The 19894-nt window shown below is 32.1% G+C and overlaps 2 protein-coding genes across 4 annotated transcripts; both read right to left on the bottom strand.

The window, feature by feature from the left end:
- Positions 1 to 136: 136 nt before the first annotated feature.
- Positions 137 to 3009, bottom strand: LOC145324475 (uncharacterized). The gene is made up of 4 exons (XM_080167062.1): positions 2703 to 3009; positions 2345 to 2466; positions 1432 to 2013; positions 137 to 786 (listed from the first exon to the last, which is right to left on the bottom strand). The coding sequence occupies exons 1-4, from the start codon at positions 3007 to 3009 to the stop codon at positions 280 to 282; spliced, it is 1518 nt and encodes a 505-aa protein (XP_080023188.1). The 3' UTR covers positions 137 to 279.
- Positions 3010 to 5164: 2155 nt separating this feature from the next.
- LOC145325147 (uncharacterized) lies at positions 5165 to 16234 on the bottom strand. Of its 3 annotated transcripts, none has more exons than XM_080168002.1 (23): positions 16178 to 16234; positions 15789 to 15852; positions 15326 to 15388; positions 14567 to 14634; positions 13867 to 13885; positions 13570 to 13616; positions 12932 to 13045; positions 12670 to 12797; positions 12265 to 12436; positions 12067 to 12121; positions 11846 to 11907; positions 11700 to 11775; positions 11281 to 11345; positions 10878 to 11016; positions 10573 to 10644; positions 10430 to 10489; positions 9951 to 10048; positions 8907 to 8997; positions 8505 to 8591; positions 8092 to 8180; positions 7407 to 7455; positions 6471 to 6589; positions 5165 to 5832 (listed from the first exon to the last, which is right to left on the bottom strand). In XM_080168002.1, exons 1-23 carry the CDS (start codon positions 16225 to 16227, stop codon positions 5700 to 5702), a joined length of 1920 nt encoding a protein of 639 aa, XP_080024128.1. In that variant the 5' UTR covers positions 16228 to 16234; the 3' UTR covers positions 5165 to 5699. The 3 variants fall into 3 exon arrangements, with proteins under 3 accessions (XP_080024128.1, XP_080024129.1, XP_080024130.1); XM_080168003.1 differs by having other exon boundaries at positions 8092 to 8177; XM_080168004.1 differs by lacking the exon at positions 13570 to 13616 and having other exon boundaries at positions 12932 to 13048; positions 13868 to 13885.
- Positions 16235 to 19894: the final 3660 nt, after the last annotated feature.

The following is a 19894-nucleotide window of genomic DNA, read 5'->3' as shown; positions in this document are numbered from 1 at the left end:
CAAACGTCAGAGTGGGACAAACGTCAGAGTGGACAAACGCAGGATTTTTGGGACAAACGTCAGAGTGGACATTTTATAAGTAAAACGTATGAGTCTCGATTTTATAATCATTACCATATAAAAAAAAACATTTATATTTTTACTTTTTTTCATATTTATTTAACAACTGTGTTAGAACGAAAATTTTACACCCTTTCAAATATATCACATATATATTATAAAGTTTAAATATTGGCATACCCAAATTTTTAACAAACATAATTTTTGTGCAGTGGAATATTACTCATTAATAACGTCATGGTTGTAGTATCCCACAATTGTTTGCATAAATATGACAGGGCTGACATCCTCGTCATATTTCTCTACTATGCTTGCCAGCTCCTTCCTTCGCATATTTGTGTAGGTGTTTCTTGCACTGCTTTTGGTTGTCTCGTTATTTTGAGGTCCTAGTAGCGCGTCCCTGAGCTTTAAATTGGCTGTTGCTTCTTCTGCTTGCAAACGAGCTACTACAGTCCAAGTACCTGAATTTGCAGGCAATGCTGATGATAAACCATAGTTATATCCTTCAGCAGAATTTGTAGTAAGAAACTCATCATTGATGACAGCATCATGCTTGTTCCATAAAGTATGTGGGAATCTTGGTTGGTTTCTTATTCCGGTCCTCCCATTTATGGCTCCAACGAAATTCTTGTCAAAGTACTCAATAAATTCATCAACTTCGTCTTTTTCTTCTGGCCAAGCTGGTTCAAGTTCTTTAATCTTCTTCTCTACAACAGTATCACGAATCTAAATAAATATAAATTTGAGAAAAAAAATTAAATGTAAATTTAAAACTATCTTATTGGTTATGCCTAACATTGTTTTGCGCCCCCCCCCCCCCCCCAAACATAACAATGACTCTGGACAAGCACAATATTTTCTTTATAATTAGGTTAGGTTAGGTTATAGGCTAGGGGGCCGAGCGCCCGCGGCTAGGCAGGCTAGGGGGCCGAGCGCTGCGGCTAGGTAGGCCAGGGTGCTGAGTGCTGCAGCCAGAGTCATTTTCTTTATGATTAGGTTAGGTTAGGTTATAGGCTAGGGGGCTGAGCGCCCGCGGCTAGGCAGGCTAGGGGGCCGAGCGCTGCGGCTAGGTAGGCCAGGGTGCTGAGTGCTGCAGCCAGAGTCATTTTCTTTATGATTAGGTTAGGTTAGGTTATAGGCTAGGGGGCCGAGCGCCCGCGGCTAGGCAGGCTAGGGGGCCGAGCGCTGCGGCTAGAGTGCTGCAGCCAGAGTCATAGTTTTGTCAGGAGGTTGGGGGGGGGGGGAGGGGTAGGGTGGTATTAAAATTTTTGTTTTTTTTCTTTTGTTCAAATAAATTGAGGTCAATATATTGAAATTAATTGTTTACACCTAAAGTACTTTGTTTATAAATTCAATACTGTATAACTTTACCTTATGAATATCATCTATTGGCACCAGAGAAAGAGCCCATTTGTACCGGATTAGTATCTGAAACTCCTTACAATTTTGATACAGAGAGCCAAGACCAAGCTCATTGACACAGTGAGCCCTAAGTGCACGTTTGAAATGAGTGTCACATCCATACACTGGAACTCCTGGGTAACTGATCTTAATGGCTTTTCTGATATTTATCTCAAAATCGCAATGGAATCCGCTGGATGGAGCTGCTACTCCCTTAGACATCAGGAAGGAAAAGACTCTGGCATAACTTGCCAGCTCCTTGTTTGGAAGGAAAGCAAACAGAGCTGGTAAATACACCCCACTTGGCATTTTTGCTGTTATAATAAAAAGTTGATAGAAAAGAGATTTCCGTACAACCTCAAAAGTTCCATCGCCAATCCAAGACTCTGCCCTGTTTAACATCTCCAGTTGGTTTGGGCTACAAAAGATTAAAATCTTTTTCTCAGTTCCATACTTGTCAACAATAGACTCTTCTAATTGAAGAAATTTATCTCCAGCCACTGTCTCCTTTTGAATCTCAGGTACAGTCATTGTAGACCAATCTTTAGCTTCCTAGAAAACAAAAATATTAATCAAGCTTTTTATAGAATATTATTTTTAGAAGTTAGGTTAGGCCAAGAAAAGGATACACAAATAATCTAGGCTTTTAAACCATATTTCTAATGTATATTAGGTTAGATATAAACACATTTGAGCACGCTCATAACAGGTTTGATGTCAATACTTATACTATGGTTAGGACTATTAAGTAAAATTCAATAAAGAAATCCTAAATTGTGTAATTCTCCTTTCACGCTTGAGTGCACACAATTGAATTTTATAGGACACAGTGCTATGTACTTGGGGATATATTTTGCTTTGTTTACAGTTAAACTATGATTACCTTTGGTATTGCAAGATTATCATGTCTCGCTCGAATTATATTCTTCTTAATGTTGGCACTTTTTTTCATCATCATAATTCCATCCATACCAAAATTATTAAGAATGTTCATGGTCAAGTTTCCTGAAAAAAATATATATAGCTTTAAAAAAAATGAACAAGGATGATATTATTTATAACGCCAAAGTCATGAAACGTTAGTACAAACATTAACAGACAGATTGACGGACTGGTGGACAGACAGACCCTATTTATAGAAAAGCTTTTAAAAATATTATATGTACGATTATGATCATTTAACTATTAATTATAAGAATTTCCTTCAAAACAATTTGATATTTACAAAGTAATTTGCCTACCTAAAACATTTTTAGGAGTTTCCAATGTTGTTGCCGCAGTTTGGATGGCTTCTTTTACGATTTTGTCAACTTCTTTTTTAGCAAGGTCGCTGTCATGAGAGTGGTATCCATTGAGTTGCACAAGCTTATCTGTTTTAATATCAACAGAAGCAGCTGCGTTGCAGTTATGTGTTTTATGCAGTACACATTTGTAGAATGTTCGGTTTTTCGTAGCACCACGTTTCCTGTATTGAAAGTTATCCGCATCATGGAGGTGTTTTCCTCCCTGCTTTGCCTGGGAGTACCTGGCAGGGTACGGCGGCTGCATGGCTATTGGCTCACAACAAAATCTCTCACGTCTGATTGTTACCAAAGACAAAACACGAATAAGATGTCATTCAAAATTGGAAGATTTTTATAAAATATTTGAAAGATTTTTTGCAAAAAATTAGAAGATTTTTTGTCATATAATTAAAATAGCATAGACTCTGATGTTTTACTTAAGCAATGTCCACTCTGACGTTTGTCCACTCCGACGTTTGTCCCACTCTGACGTTTGTCCACTCTGACGTTTGGGACTCTTGCGTTTGGGACTCTTGCGTTTGTCCACTCTGACGTTTGGGACTCTTACGTTTGGGGTAGGACCAGTAAAACAACAACAAATTACATATATATTAGACATTTTTAGTGCTTATCAGTCGTGGTACATTCGATACCGTGAACAATCCAGTTTAAGTATCTGTCAGCCATTCTATTATACCCTGTATTAGCTAGGCTGCTGCCCATGACACTATCATGGTCCAACAACCAAAGATAATTAGGGGGGAACAATGAATCCTTTTTAGCCCAAATATCATGGGAATTATGTTGAGAAGCACGTTAATGAGGAGAAAGACTAAACTACATAACTTTTGTGTCACTTTTGAGGAAGACGATTCCTTTTTCTCCCATCTCTTTTGAAGAGATTTTCTTCCCCCCTTCCCTTTTTCTTTTCCGAAATGTATATGACGTCACAGGAATCATTTTCCTCAAAAGTGACACAAAAGTTATGTCGTTTAGTCTTTCTCGGTAATGAGATGCGTCTGTTTGTGGGCCAAGACATTCTTCAGATTGACATAACGCTCATGACATAACAACAGCAAGTACCATTTTTTATAAATGCCGCAAATAATCCAACAATAACAAACTGTGACAACCAATACAATGCAATTGCCGAGCCTTGGTGACTTTGCAACATAAATTTGCAAATACTTATTAATAAGCTTTAACAGTAAAATATAACCAAAATTTCTTTATATTTTTTTCTGCAATTAATTTGCATTCTTTGACAGCATAGCTTCCCCCTTATTCATGTATGTATGACTGTATGTAATATACCCCAAAGCTTTCAAAAAAATAAAACAAGTAGTAAAATAGCAATGGATATAGAATACGCTTAGTGGGAGAGCTTCTCACACACTATAATAATATGCTACTTCCAGCTGGCTAAAATTACGATAACCTCCATCCATCTTCTTTACCTAATCATATCCTGTTTTAAAAGAGGGACGATCTGACCTTTAAATGAGGACAATTGCAGTAACGTAAACTGACGACAAAATTCCCCTTGTCATAATTTTCGTGTATTCTATCGACGAAGCACAAACTGTACCGCTTTTGCACCACTTTTAATTCCTGTGACGTAATAAAATAAGGGAGATGAGAGGAGAAGTGGTTAAGAAAACCCCTAAAAAGGAGATTGAGAATATGACGTTACAGGAATCAAAAGTGGTACAGTTTGGGTTTCGTCTTCTATATACAGTAAAATAGAATACATACCTTTAACAAATACTGTTGATCCGATTAAGTATTTCACCAGAAAAATAATTATCAAGGTTGTCTAGTAATTTGTTATTTTTATTAAGCATTCAAAATTGTTACATTTCTTGTTGTTTTACTTTTGTAGAATAAACTAAATGTCTGTCTGTTTGTTTGTGTAGTTCCCTGTCAAAAAAAAACTTTGCAGTTCATATGTCACCAGAAGGTTGTGGTCATAATGTCATTAGACTATCGATATATGTCGACAAAATATAAGTCAGCTGTGACTAATTTATTATTGTTATAAAGTATAAATCATTAAAATTGAATGTTAATAGAACAGTTTTGACAGAGTCTTCAGCCGCTGGAACCTATTGTTATTAGATAACTATTTAGGGCCCAAAGGGTTAAGTTATTTAAAGAAATAACACGAAAGTTATAGATACACCGATCATTAAAAGTATATTTAACCTTTGTTATTTACATGAGAGAGGAAATAAATGAACCTCACATTATATGTTATCTCGTCTTTGGTAACAAAGGTCCGCATTGATACTTCAAGAAGAACAAAACCATAATTAGGAATCTAATATTTAATTAACACTTTTTGCGAGTAAAAATAACAAATTCCTGAAAATTTAGTAACACAAATTTCATCCTTTTTGTAACTGAAGAAAATATAGAAATACAATACTTAATTTATTACATTATTCTATTAGACAATCTACAAAATAAAATCAACAGTTTTATATAATAGACAATTCATTTCATATATTAGATTTACAGAGCTCATTGTTTTACATCTTGACTTTAGTACAATATTTGTTACAGTATTCATTATCCAGTATGGCTTCCAAACCGATTAAAATCCGCTGGATTAGAACCGGCGATGAAAAATGATTTATCGCATTGTATGATATCCAGTTTTCAACTAATATAAAAATGTATAATCACGATATTTGGCATATCTTGGCTTGCAAAACTGGTTTTAATCTAACAAGTGTACTTTTTATATCCGCAGAAAGCTGTTTATAATACAATGCGATAAATACCTATTAAACATTAAATAGATTAAATAATGTATAAATGTGATTTGTTATTTATAAAATAGAATAGTATCTTGTTATTAATACAATATTATATGTTGACTTCTACCTCAATTAGTGAAAACTAAATAGGCAAAGAAAAATACAAAAATATTTCAACAGCAAAGACGACATTTTAATCAAAGTCCATGGCATCAGCTACCTTTTCTTTGATCTTGTCAAAGAATCCTGACTCTTCTTTCTCGCTGTCGCTTCCCTTCTTGCTGCTATGCTTACTGCCATTGGTTATACCATTCTTCTTACTTTGTCTACATAAAAGAAAAAAAGGGATCATGGAAAGAAACGGTTTCGTTTTATTTTCACAGCAGCTTTACTGATATTTCTAACCTCCCATGGAACCCTTTTCCTTACTCTGCGGGACACTTGTTAACATTTACCAAACCTAACCTAAATTAACATATTAAAAGCTATTGTGAAAATACGACGAAACCCGCTACATCGTTTTCTTTCCATGATCCGAAAAAAGTAGTTATCCTAATTTTTACCATATAGTTTTTAAATCATACTTTTTTCAATTCAAATGTGTTTTAAGTTTTTTAAAGTATTTAGGAATGTATAGCTTGTTTGTCCTTTACTACATTTAAGTCTTTTTTTATAGTCATTAGCATACATGTAGTTCCTTAAATATGTTCCAAAAGCTTGTTGTTAATGCACTGCTTATCGAAAAATATGTTATATATTTAGAAAAATTATCCTTCTCCTTTTTGTGTATTAAGGTCAAGAAACCCAGCATAAACCAACAATGAAAATAAAATAATTCTGAAAAAAATAATGAAACATTTACGTGATTTTCAGCTATCGTTGGAGGCAAAACATAGTAGGGATGACGACTTTTTTATCTTCACCCCACTTTGTTGGCTACACCTTATTTCTGCAAGAAACCTACCTAGCAAGACGTCTCTCCTCCGCCTCCAGAAGACCCTTGTAGACCACAATCTCCATGTTCAAGTCCTGTTTCTCTTTCATTATCATATCATAGTCCTCCTGTACTCCATGTGCTCTAACCTGATAATACCAGAAACAATTAGCATTTTAGAAAAGCAAAACATATCTTTGATTTTGATTTAAAACCAGATTCAGAACAAACAAAAAACTAACGACTTTATATAATACTAGCAGTTGCGCCCCTAGCATCTAGGGGCTCTGTATTCGAAGGGGCAGGGTGGGCCAGAAAATAGTTTAAAATTATTCCAAGACTGAAATACAACAATGAATAGCCTAAAACCATCGATCGACCTATGTGTATCTTTCAAATGATATATTTCAAATCATTTTTAAAAGCTAAGCTTTTCTATAATTAGGTTGGTCCGTACGTCCGTCTGTCCGCACGTCTTTAGCGGATAGCTTTTTTCGTTAATTTGTGCATGTTAGAATTGTCTTATCGATTTCAAACTTTGCATGGTGATTTCTGTAGTAGTTAGGTGCGATTTAGAAAGCGTAGCAACTCTATATTCGTTACCAGAATGTCTGTATGTCCATTTTAAACATATTGATTTTTAACTTTTTTAACAACAAATTTGTAAATGATAAAATCATCCGATTGTTGTGATTTTGGAATACTGATTCCTAGGACAACAATGTACAATGTTATAAGCAAAGCATCTCTATAATTAAGTCCTAAAAACGTAAGTATGTTCTTAAACATTATCCTATATTTCTGCAGTTTTTCAACAAATCCAATTAAAATTTTGATTCGACATTTATACAATTATGTTCTGATTTTTTAGTTCTGACACACTGCAAGTATAAATGTTCGTTTGTCCTACCATTTCAGAGCTACGCTTTTATGGATGTTGATCATCCTTTTTAATTCATAAAATACCTTTAACTCCTTGATTTCTTCCTCTCTAATATCAATCTCTCCTTTATACCTGTAAAATATAAATACATATGTCTACATATGTCATTGTCTATATTGTTTAACGAATCTATACTCTCATAATCAATAAATACAGGATTATTATGTCAACAAAAGACTAATTATAGTCATGAAAACATTATTTGGATGCATAATTTTGATCTTTGTAGACATAAAATTATATTTTGACATATTGAATGTTGATCTTAGGCTGTGGTATGCCGAAGGGAGGTGTAGTTGGGTTTCAATATTGTAAATATCTACCCTATCCATTTAATGATTAACACCCCCTTGATGAATAACTGTGCAAGCCCTTGCTATTTTATTTTTCTTGACATATTTTTATTCTATGGTTCAAAAACTAATGAATTGAATCAAAGACAGAAATAAAACTTTTAGGTATAACAAATTGTAAGATTGTAACACGTAAGATAGTATCTATCTTCAATCGCTAGAAGAAAGTGTAGTATAGGGAATTGTTATGGTTAGTCATCCAAGGATATCCGGGAGGGGGGGAGTGTTCCCTGTCCCCCTTAAACTTTAAAAAAATAAATTAGATAACCCACTATAAACCTTGAAAACACTTCAATTTACCCCCTCAAAAAAGTTTGGACGTCCTTGAAGTGAGCTGGCAAAATAAGTTGATAACCTGGCATCCATTGTATCCCAATCCTCTCTGAGTTGATCAAGCCTCTTACTCAGATTATGATTTGTGTCGGACAGTTGCTCTATCCTCTCCTTCAATTGTATAATTAAATTCATAATAATTAAAAAAAAAATTAAGAAAAATTTTAAAAACTTAAGTTTACTTGTTTATTCAATGAAAACATAAATAAATAAAATTACTTAAAGATAAGAAATAAAAAGAGGCATATATATGTAAAGTAATATGTTATATTAAGAAATTACTCATACTCCATAAATATAGTAAAAAAAAACGTTTAAGAATATTGTAGCAAACAAAGCCATTCAGAATTTAAAGCCCATAACTTGGTAATGCAAAAGTAGTTTACAAAGTTTTGGTGACTTTTTAAGAAAAAAACAAACAAATAATTGAATTACCTTATATTCATTAAGTTTAGGTTTCTCCGAGAGTAGCTCGTGCTTTTCTCTCTTTTCTTCTCTAAGCTTATACTCTAGCTCATCAATCTACAAGAAAAAATATTACAATTTTAAATTTTAAAAAAAATGTCCGCTGTTGCCTTATTAGGAAAGAACTGTAACTACCTGTGAATTGTTGGAATGCCTACTATTATAGCTGTTTCTTTATTAACAGCTAAATATGATAGTTTATAAAAATTTTGTCTGCAATACAACAACTTGACTCTTGATACGTAAATTTCATGATTGTCAGCTGTAGCCTTACATTCAACTTTGCTGACTATTCAAATAAACAATAAAGATAAATAAGGACCAAAACCCAGGTTCTAAATTTTTCTAAAATGAATCCTGTATCAAGCTTACCTTTTTAGCATAACCATTAGTTATCTCCTTCCTTGCTTTCTCTGATTGTTGAAGATAGATTTTCTTCAATCTCTTCAACTCTGCATTCAATCTGAATAAAAAAATGTATCAATTTGTGTTCTATAGAGCTTAGGTGCCCTTGTATTTTGAAACTACAAATCATATGATAATGTCAAATAAAAAGTTCTACCACATAAAGAAGTAAGAAATAATAATCAAAGTTTTTTTTCTAAAGTTTTACTTGGCAGTGCTACTCTTTATTTTGGGATGTATAAATCCTTTTAATCAATAAATTACCTTTAAAAGGACTCTCCACAGAAAAATCAACTTTGGATTTTTGAAAATCTAACCTGAAACTATTATTCTCTGTTCAATTTTAGGCATTTTTTGTTTTTGTGGCATCGCGATCCAAGCCCTTTGAAAATTTTGTCCGCCGCCTATTTGTACTGCCGCTATAATAATATATACTACACTTTCCTCCACTCAATATATGTTTGCCGCTAAAGAACATTTGCTCCATTGCAACCAGCCGCTCTACGATTTATCCTCTTCCTTGACTGGACAATCCTGCCGCCTCCATTTTGTGTTCGCCTCCGCCAAATATAACAATCTTTTGCCGCAGTTGCCGCATTCATCGCCCTTCTCTGCCGCTACTCCGCTATACATTGCGTACGTCGCTATACACAACACCCCCAGCCTCCATTTAATTTCTGAACAAGGGAGAGGGGAGCATGTATTGAACCGCGACATACAGCAATGAATAGCGGAGTAGCGGCGGAGAAGGGCGATGAATGCGGCAACATAGAAGCTAAAAATCACTAAAGCAGCACAAATTGAATGGCGGGAGGATTCACTTAAAGGAGGTCAAAAATTTCAAAGGGCTTCGATCGCGATGCCACAAAAACAAAAAATGCTTAAAATTGAACAGAGGATAATAATTTCAGGTTAGATTTTCAAAAATCCAAAGTTGATTTTTCTGTGGAGAGTCCTTTTAAGAATTTGCTTTTGTAAAAAAAATACCCTGGATTAATTAAATTTGCTAACCTCTTAGCATATTCTGATCTAATCTTATCATCCATATTTGAGAAGTCCAACTTATTTCTTCTTCTCTCACCATCCAGCTGATGCTCAAGCACTCGAATCTGTGAACAAAATATTATAGATTAATCTGCATGAAAACTAACAGGATGTCTTTGTGTATGTTCTATAGGATCTCGCTAACCGCTGAACATGAATGTAAGTTCTTATAGGTCGTTTTTGGGGTGGGTATAATAATTACCCCCGCCCCTTAAAAAAATCAAGTGTTCTAGAGGCTTCTTGAGGCGTAGCTGCCTATACAATAGTAGATAGTATATAGAACAACCTGTTAAGCCCTGATTCCTATTGACAATCAACACTTTAATTGTAAGACTATTTTCAGAAAGTTCTTATAACGTTTTTAGTTCATCTCATAAAATGAACTGAGACTGATAACACATCTGATAATATAACACAAAATAATTTTCACAAAAATACATTCTTACCTTATTTTCCAGTTCTTTTCTGTCATGTTCCAACTTGGATTTAAGATTTCCATTGTTCAGCTAAAATAAAATTAAAATTATTGGAAAATATTGAATATATGAAAAATTTATTTTGTATAAGGTATAATAATGAAAAGATATACCTTTTCTTTGTCCAAATCTTCTTTGATGTCTTCAAGGTTTTCTTTGAGCCGCTTGATCTCTTGTAGAAGTTCCTTAATATCAAATTATAAGTATAAAGTAAGAAAACTAGGACACGGCACAGCTACAATAAATAATAGATTATGTTTTAAAGAACAGAAAACTATAATACAGAAACAAGATAAAAACCAGATATCTTTACTTACTTTCCTGTTGAGAAGATAATTTGCAAAATAAAAGAAGAAATCTTAGGCTTAACTCAAAACAATTGAAAGCTTTTTTGTTTTAAGATTAAATAGAATAATACCTCATCTCTATTCTTGGACTTTTCATAGTCATTGAAAAGATTTCTGTTCTTCTGCAGAAGTTCTTCAACCTTCTCCTCTAAGTCACGTAGATCATGCTCTTTATTCTTGAGCTTAGCATCAACCTTGTCTAACTCTTCCCTAAATAATATATTTATACAGTTATTTAGATAAGGTGTTCAGTAAATTCCTGCAAACCGTCTTTATAAGTTGTTCTAGAGGCCCAGTCGCAATTTTAGAAATTAAAAATTACTCATAAAGTGTGTGAATTCTCTATTGTGACATTAGGTTGTTAAAAATGTTATTGTTTGTTTTGACACTTCATAACATAACAAAACAAACACAAATTTGAAATATAAATATTTCAACAATATTCTATAAAAATAATATTTCGAACATAATGACCTAATATCAGTATTTTCTCTGTGCATCTTTTCTGCCTGAACTCTGAATTGTTGAGTGTCTTTATCCTAAAAATTTGAATAGATTATGTTGGGAATTTCTTTACTAAATAATAATCTATGATAAATAGATTGTGATTTTTGTCTATTTATTTCAGCTTGTACAAGCAATCAATTTTGTTTATTCATACACTACAGACAACCAACCCTTTGCTTGAATGAGTTTTATTTAGATGTCAAAGAAATTTATGATGTATTTTCCCAACTCTTACTATCATTGTATTGTTCTTTATTAGCAATAGAATTAAAAATTATGTCTGAAAAGATAAACTTTTAATCTTCTATAGAAATTTAACCTATTTAGGTAAAGGTAAAGGTTGGGGCTGTTTGATAAAGTATGTAAAAACCTATGAAATTCCATACCTTAAGTTCAGCCAGCTCTTTCCAGCTTTTGATCTCTTTCTCATACTCTCTCTTGATAGCTTCAATCTCATCACTCCTGTCAGCAAGTACAATCTGCAAATTATTTGCAAACTTTGAAAATAAAAATCTATGAAAATGATGTTTACCTGTCTGTATCAAATTCAGGAACTCCACTCCAGACATCATTGGCTTGTTGAAGGAGCCTTACCTGAATTAATTGAGGTGTTGGTATTCAGAGTAAAGTTTTAGTTAAGTTAGTCAAAACTAGTCGGATTAGTTATGTCTAGACATGATTAATATTAGTAATTTTAGTAGTCTTTTGAAATATTTATCTAAACCTGTTTTAACATGTTTTAAAAAGCTTCACCTTGTCAATGTAGCTGACAAATCTCTTGTTCAATGTTGCAATATCATCTCCCTTCCTGAGTAAGTTAAAATTATATTTTTAATTATTCATAAGGAATTCCATGAGGAATAAAAAAAGACTTTTCATAAATTATATATGAAAGAAGATATTAACTGACAACTTTTTATTCTAAAGTTTGTATTTTAATAAATCACTTACTCCTCTTCATCAGAAGAGCTGGAGCTAGAAGAGCTTGAACTGGAAGAGCTAGAAGAGCTTGAACTTGATGAGCTTGATGAACTAGACGAAGATTTAGACTTCTTGGAATCTTTTGACTTCTTAGAATCTTTGGAAGATTTTCTTGATGATGTCTTCACTGGCACAATTTCAACTGTGAAAGATTTACTTGCAAGATCAAATTACACACAAATGTAGAAGAATTATTGATCAAGAATATATAAACTAAAGCATATTTATAATGAAAAGTAAATCAATCCCTGGTATATCAACAGCATCAAAATCTGTCACAGTCACTTAATAATTTAGAAGTAGCTTAGACTAAATTCATTTAGGGGCTTAACTTAGATATTTACATTTTTCGGAAAATTTATAAACATTACTCACCAACAATCTGCCTTTCCTCGCTTGATTTTCTGGATCCGTTAATTGGAGGCCTATCATGATAGGTCTCCAATCTCTCCTCAAGGGACTTTCTGGAGCCATGAGATCCTCTTTCGGGAAGGGTCTCAGACCTTAATGGACAAATATGATGTTCTCTAACATAAGAGCATGGAAAGTTTTGCTGGTCCTTTCTCCTTTGCCCTTATATAAATTATCTATAATGATATCATTAAAGACTAAGGGTTGTTTTTAAGATTATAAATACCTGTCACTAGCAGACTTGTGTGACCCATAGGAAGCTCTGTCATGGAGAGACTCATGGGACCCAGATATGATCCTGTTGATGTTACCAATGGAGGCATCCTTCTTGCTGTCCAGACTGTTGCAAATCCAAACAGTTCCATCCCCGCTCCCAGACATGACAAATCTTTAGGGGGGTTTTGTTTCAAGTTAAAAGGTCATGCATTTTATAGTTTAAGACCCTTTTTAGAATATGCTAAGTAAATTATCTTTAAAAAGGTTATCTTGTTAGTATTTGTTAGCTCTTATTTTGAAATTACTGTATCTAAATATTATTTAAACTGTCAATTTTATAACAGAATAATTGGTAATTATAGGATTCTATTTATGATATTTAAAGTTAGTCATGATTGTGGAGTATTTAATGTCTGATAGACAAGCTCCAATCTTTGCATAGTTTGCCAAACCATTTTTTCAATATAGAAGTTGATAGACACAAACATTCAACTTGAAAATCAATAAATTGTTTTATGTTTAACAGGGTCTTTTTTTTGGCTAATTACTTACACTATCAAATCTTATAGAAAATCAACTTTTTACGATTTTTAAAAATCATATTAAAAGGTTTTTATAATGATTGGAGACTATTTCTATAGGCACGACCTGTATCCATGAATGCGAAGGTCGGCTTCAACAGAAGAATGCCAACTAAAGTTACTTCAGTCTGCGCAAATTGATTTGGTTAGTTTTGTAAATTTTGTGTTAGTATCTTGATTATTGTATAGTAATTTCATAAATTAGTTCTAACTTGTTATAACAAATAGGTATAAATATAATACAACTTTAATCTCGATTTTTTTCTAAAGTATTTTATATTGCTGCATCTAGTTCTAAGGTAAGTACTAAAATGAAATATGAAAATAATAATTTAGGTAAAAGTTAGGCTGGACTGTTTTTCCTGACAGATGAGCCAGATTTCCTATAAACAAAATATTTGATAATCAATATATTATATTTCATTGAAGAAAACTAATAAAAATTGACAATATTCAACCCGACAGGCCCTACTGTAATGCCTGAACCTTATCTGATTATTAAAACATTCTTACTAATTAAATACTAATAAAAGAGTAATAGTTATTTCTCGCATTGTATTATAAACAGCTTTCCGCGGATATAGAATGTTCAATTATAAGATTAAAACCAGTTTTTATATTCGTAGAAAGCTGGATATAATACGATGCTAGACCTTTTCCTTATGTGCTAGACATAGTTTTTTTGTATGGATGAAAACCGGTTCCTATCCACCGGGTTCGAATTAATACGAGAAACAATTTTATTCCCTTGAAATTGGTCCTACAAAGTAATCATGATGAATAAACAGAAAATTTATTTTTGTTTTGTAATAGTTATTTCTCAATCGTATTATAAACAGTTTTCCGCGGATATAGAATGTACAATTATAAGATTAAAACCAGTTTTTAGCCCCGAGGTGCCGAAGGCACGGGAAAAAAACTGATTTTAATCTTATGATTGTACATTTTTATATTTGTAGAAACCTGGATATTATACGATGCTAGACATAGTTTTTTTTTTTGTATGGATGAGAACCGGTTCCTATCCACCAGATTCAAATGAATACGAGAAATATAATGTTTACCTTCCACTTCTCTTCTCATCATCACTGCTACTTCCCCTTCTTTCTTTCACTGACTTTATCTCAATTTCCTAGGCATAATGTTTTGGATGAGTATTTTTTGTTGTTTGTTTGTTTTTTACTTTAGGTCAGGTAAGTTTGGTTTATTTTGCAAAGGAAAAAACTAGGAGGCGGAGTTTCACTGCTTGATAGGCACTTTGAGGGAAATCAACAGATAATTTTCAAACAATTTTGTGAAAATTCAATTTTCTATTTTCAAATCAGGAATCTTTAACCTTCAATTTATTTTACTTGGAATTACAGCAAAGGTTTGTAGCTGCATCAAATTTTGTTAATACAATTATTTTGGATATATTGAAATATCAGATAGGTTTAAACAGAATAAAAAAATAGTTATACCATTACCCCGTAAGGTAGGGATTCTCCTTCGTTTAAGTGTACATCTAAAGAATCCAGAGCATCATCCACGTGTAATGGGATGCTATATTCTAACACCCAAGGAAATTATGTAAAGTAATATCCATCTGACAACCAACCTTTGTCTGAGAAGTCCTAACCGTGCATGGTAGTTAGTTGCGCCTGTTTATGGGTCAAGGCATTCCCCCTACTCTTACTGTTTAAGTCGCGCACCTGACATAGCAGCAGTAAGAACCATTTTTAACGTCTTTAGTTATGACGTGGTGTCGGCCCCGGATTCGAACCTAACACCTTCCTGGATGCTCTACGCGTTGAGCCACGATTGCGGGTAAATAAATAGTTTACTTGTTTTGGAGAACCACCCAGCTTATGCTTCAGAGCTGCCAAGGAACTCTTCTTCTCCTTGTTCTAAAATAAATTTATGTGGGTAATTTAAACAATAAAATAAGCCTAAACTTGTTCAGGATAGTAAAGACAATCAAAAACAGAGGGTTACAGATATTATCATGACATATCACAGACCTTAGAAGTTTGTTATCTTAAGAAATGATTATTTTTTGTGTGAATAATCAAACTTGTTTGTAAACTTTGACTAAAAAGATATTATATCACACCAGTTTATGAAAAAAATAATTTTATGAAAAATCATTTACCATTAAAGTTTCTATAGGTAAAATAATAATTGAGAAAGTGTATATTTTTTTTTAATTTATACTATGACCATATAAATAGTATCTACAATCAAGTTTTTTTTAAATGTATCACAATTTATTTTTCATCAAATTTCAAACTCATTTGAAGAACTTACTGGTTTAACTTTAACATGTTCATCATCAGAGCTGGAAGAAGATGAACTGCTGCTGCTACTACTAATATTTATCGTTCTTGTTTATGCTAAAGCTTTTTTTTTAAACAAAAGTTCTTTCAACATTTTATATGAATATTTTAAGAAGGGCAATCAAAAGGATGTTTAGTCATATAATCTACTTGAATTGGATTAAAAGACCCTAAGGTACCCTTCACAAAATAGTTTTTGTCCTTCCTGAACCTATAAGAAGCTTCACTGTAAAAGTGAACCATATTGGTTATGTAGTTAGCAACATCTTTAGCTACAGACAGACATACAAATAGACAAACAGTCAGACAGATCTCTTGTTACTTTTATATAAAGTTTTTAGCTGAAAAAAAACGATCCTAGAATCAGTTGAAGAATCTCGCTTCTTCTTGCCAAAAATCTTTTTCATCATTCTTTGGAAATCTAAGCAATATAGAACTTAGTTGTTTTTGTTTTAGAATGAGTTTTTTACAAAGTACACCACTCAATCCTTGACAATGGAATTGGTGACAATCTAACTCCCTTCCTCTATTAATGTCTAAAAATGAGTATTTATAGCTCCTGTAGACACTAGCAATTTGAGGGATCCCCGGCTCTTTTCTTTTCTTAACCTAACCTAACCTCAAATAAAAAATTTTAAACTCTGAGCATTGTTTTTTTTTTTGGCAAAAAAACATCCAGGGCATTATCTTTTTTCCTGACTTATGTATGAAAATCCCAGAAATAAATCAAATCAAATAAAAAGAAACTTTTTTCGTCCGTTACCCTTGTGTAAAAAACTATAACTGATTTCAATTGAAAGTTATTTGGTTCCTTTTCTCTTATCGATTTCCTGAAAAATAAAAGTAAATTTTATTTACTTAGGCATAGGTCTATGTTATAAAGGGACTGTAAATTTTTTCGTTTTATGTGACCCACTATAAATTTGTTAGGATTTTAAGCAACATCTTTATAACTAGACAGTGTCGTCCTTCTATATGTATTCCTTATTTACTGACATGTAGTTAAAATTTAAGGAAAAATATTAAAACCTAAGGATAAGTGTTAAAGTTTTCTGTATTATAATTATTGTTCTTTGATCAAAAAGTTACATTCTTTTACTATTCAATGCTTCTGAAATTTATTTTGGAAGGCTGTTTTTTTAGTATTTTTTCATCTTATTTTTATATTTAAAATTTAAGGTATTTGTTATACTTTTAGTTTAATACTTTGTGATTTTTGACACCTTTTTACGAATAAACAAAAATATAACATTATTCATTTATGTATTTATTGGAAGCAAAACATTTCTAAAATTAGTTTCTCAACTTTAGTATGTAAAAGATAGTTAAAAAAAATTTGACGTATGAATAGATAATCCGGGTATAGTCCCTTTCGTGGCAACGCCACGCCACTTAATGGGCATTTCGTCGTATTTTCACAGTAGCTTTTTTCCTTTTTCTAGCCCCTGCAGGGTTTCTAACCGTGCAAGGCCGTTAAAAAGCTACTGTGAAAATTCGACGAAATGCCCCTTAAGAGGCGTTGTCATGTAAGGGACTATACCCGATAATCCGACACAACTTTATTGTCTATTGCAAAACTTCTCTAAATTTAAATCACGTTGGTCTGCTCGTCAATTTTGAATAACATTCTTTATTAGCGCAGCTACTATAAAATTGACATAAGTAAATTTTTCATCGTATTGAACTATAACATGTACATCTACAATCAAAGCTTTTTAATATGTTTTGTTATGCTGTTATGAATATTATCATCCTTGTTTGTATACATAGCGCTAATATCAAACGTGAATAGTTTTAATACGGAGAAAAAATTAGTCATGTTATGATTTAAAGTCAGTAGCATTTCTACAATTTAGTCACTTATTTCATTTATTTCTTATTTAGTTCTATTTGATGCATTCTATTTGTATATTTATTTGATTATCTGTTCAAGTTGATTTCTAGCTATGCTAAATGAATATATTTATTCTTGTACTTAACAACATATTTATTTGTGATTCATATGAATTATTTAAATTTTGTCTTACTGAAAATGTAATTGGATTTATTTTTTTACATTTCATTAGTTTAAATTATAAAAAGATGTTCAGTATTCAGATTTTTTAGTGCTTTACATAAAAGACAGAAAAAACAAACAAACAGACACTTATATAGTTTCTAATAGGTACGGCTTTCAATTAACCCTAAAAGAAAATCTCCTCAAGAGACCTTAATAAAACAAGAGGGAGGGGGTGGGGGCTGAATTATACATGAAATATAAAGTTAGCTTATTTATATTTCTATAAAGTCTTTATACAGTGGATTGTAAAATTTTAATATTTTGTCAACGTTAATGTAAAAAAAAGTCATAAAAAATAGTTTTGCTCTATTCCTGATTCCCAATTCTGTCTTATGATTACATCTAAAATATCAATAATTAACTATTGCCTCATATCATTAACACATAGAAATAAGACAGATAAAAACGGAGTGTTGGGTGTTTGAACCCCCCTCCCTATATTCTTAAATATTTCTTTAATTTAGATTAACATAATGCAATGAAAATTTTTTTAAATCATTACTTTTCATTTCGGCCTTATTATAAAATTAAATTTGGAATAAAACCATTAGATTGTTTGACTTTAGACCAACATTCAATCGAAATGTTGATTTGTTTTGTTTCAAGTAAAATAGTATCAAAAGCGAGTTTATACAGCTTTATAGAACAAAATATCCATGAAAATGTAGCACAAGCACAAACACAATGAAATAGTAAAAATATAAATACTAAAACAAAAAGACAATGGACACTGGGACAGTAATAAAATATATCTGCTATGATATCTAATAAAATAATGATAATATTTCAGACCAGATATTTATGTGTTATATTTCTATTCTTAAGATTTTGTTATTCAATTCATGAGATTGAAGAAAATAATGAAAGTAAGTTATTATTATTATGAAATACTCAATTTTAGTGAGTTAATTTGCAAGCCGCAGACGATTAGTCAATTTCAGTCAGTCCAAAGCCGCCAGAGGCCAGTTATTTGGGCTGCTGTTAAACTTTTGTTTTGATTGTTTTTGGGGTTTAAGTTTAAAAAACAAACATTGATCTGATCTTAGTTAAGCTTTTAAAACCAACCAATAATTTTCATGGAACCTATTACTTAACTTTTATATATTTTTTTTCTTATTTTTAATTAGTTAAATGTTACAAGGTCTTTAGTTTTAGATTAGACTTTTTTTAAAAAATCGTATTTGTGTGTAATTTTATTACATTTACTCATTTCCTCAAAATTGACACATTTTTTTTACAATTCAGTTACTTGATAAAAACAAGAACAATCATGTTTTCTCTCAGTAAAGAAAAGCAAACCTGTGTTTTCTTCAATTTAATTATAAATTTGTGGCAGGTTTAGCGGAAGGAAGCATATTTAAGTAACATTAGCTCCATAAAGATTCGCCTTTATACCTCATAAGTTCAGCAGTATCCCCACTCATTGGTGTAAAAAAAAGTGTTTAATTAATCGTACATCCCCTTCACAAACAAATTTTAGATTTATTCTGTAGGTCAACCTATTATTTACAGAGGTCGACCTATGTCTTTTGTGAACTAGGCTTTAAAAACTTGCCAACAAAAAATACTTTTAGACTAGCTACGTTTTTTATGTTTTATTATTGGCGCCTTTCTGGTCCATACCTATGACGTAAGAACATTCACACATCCTAAAAATAATGACGTAAATTATGGAATGAATATTTTATAGGTGTTTATTTGAACAATACTGTCATGATTTTGATGCCAGGAAATAGATCTGTATTGAGCTTGGCAAGTATTTTTTACATTGGTTCTATTATTACGATTATTATCCATTGGATTAGAACTGATTCTGTGAGCTATTCTGAAAAATCATGAATTTTAATGTCATTATAAAATAACATAAAATAGAAATAAAAATATTAACATCCTCGGGGCTAACAAAACTGGAAATAATTTTATAATTTTACATTTCAATATCCCTGGAAAGCTGTCTCTTTTCGATCTCTTTCACCCCCCTTTACTTTCCACCCCTTATGTTTCTCGCTCCCTCCACT

Source organism: Acartia tonsa, chromosome 7, assembly GCF_053477335.1.
Source record: "Acartia tonsa isolate MP-2025a chromosome 7, ASM5347733v1, whole genome shotgun sequence".
Taxonomy (NCBI): domain Eukaryota; kingdom Metazoa; phylum Arthropoda; class Copepoda; order Calanoida; family Acartiidae; genus Acartia; species Acartia tonsa.
Note: the sequence above shows the minus strand (reverse complement) of the source record. Positions and strands in the feature narration are given on the sequence as shown.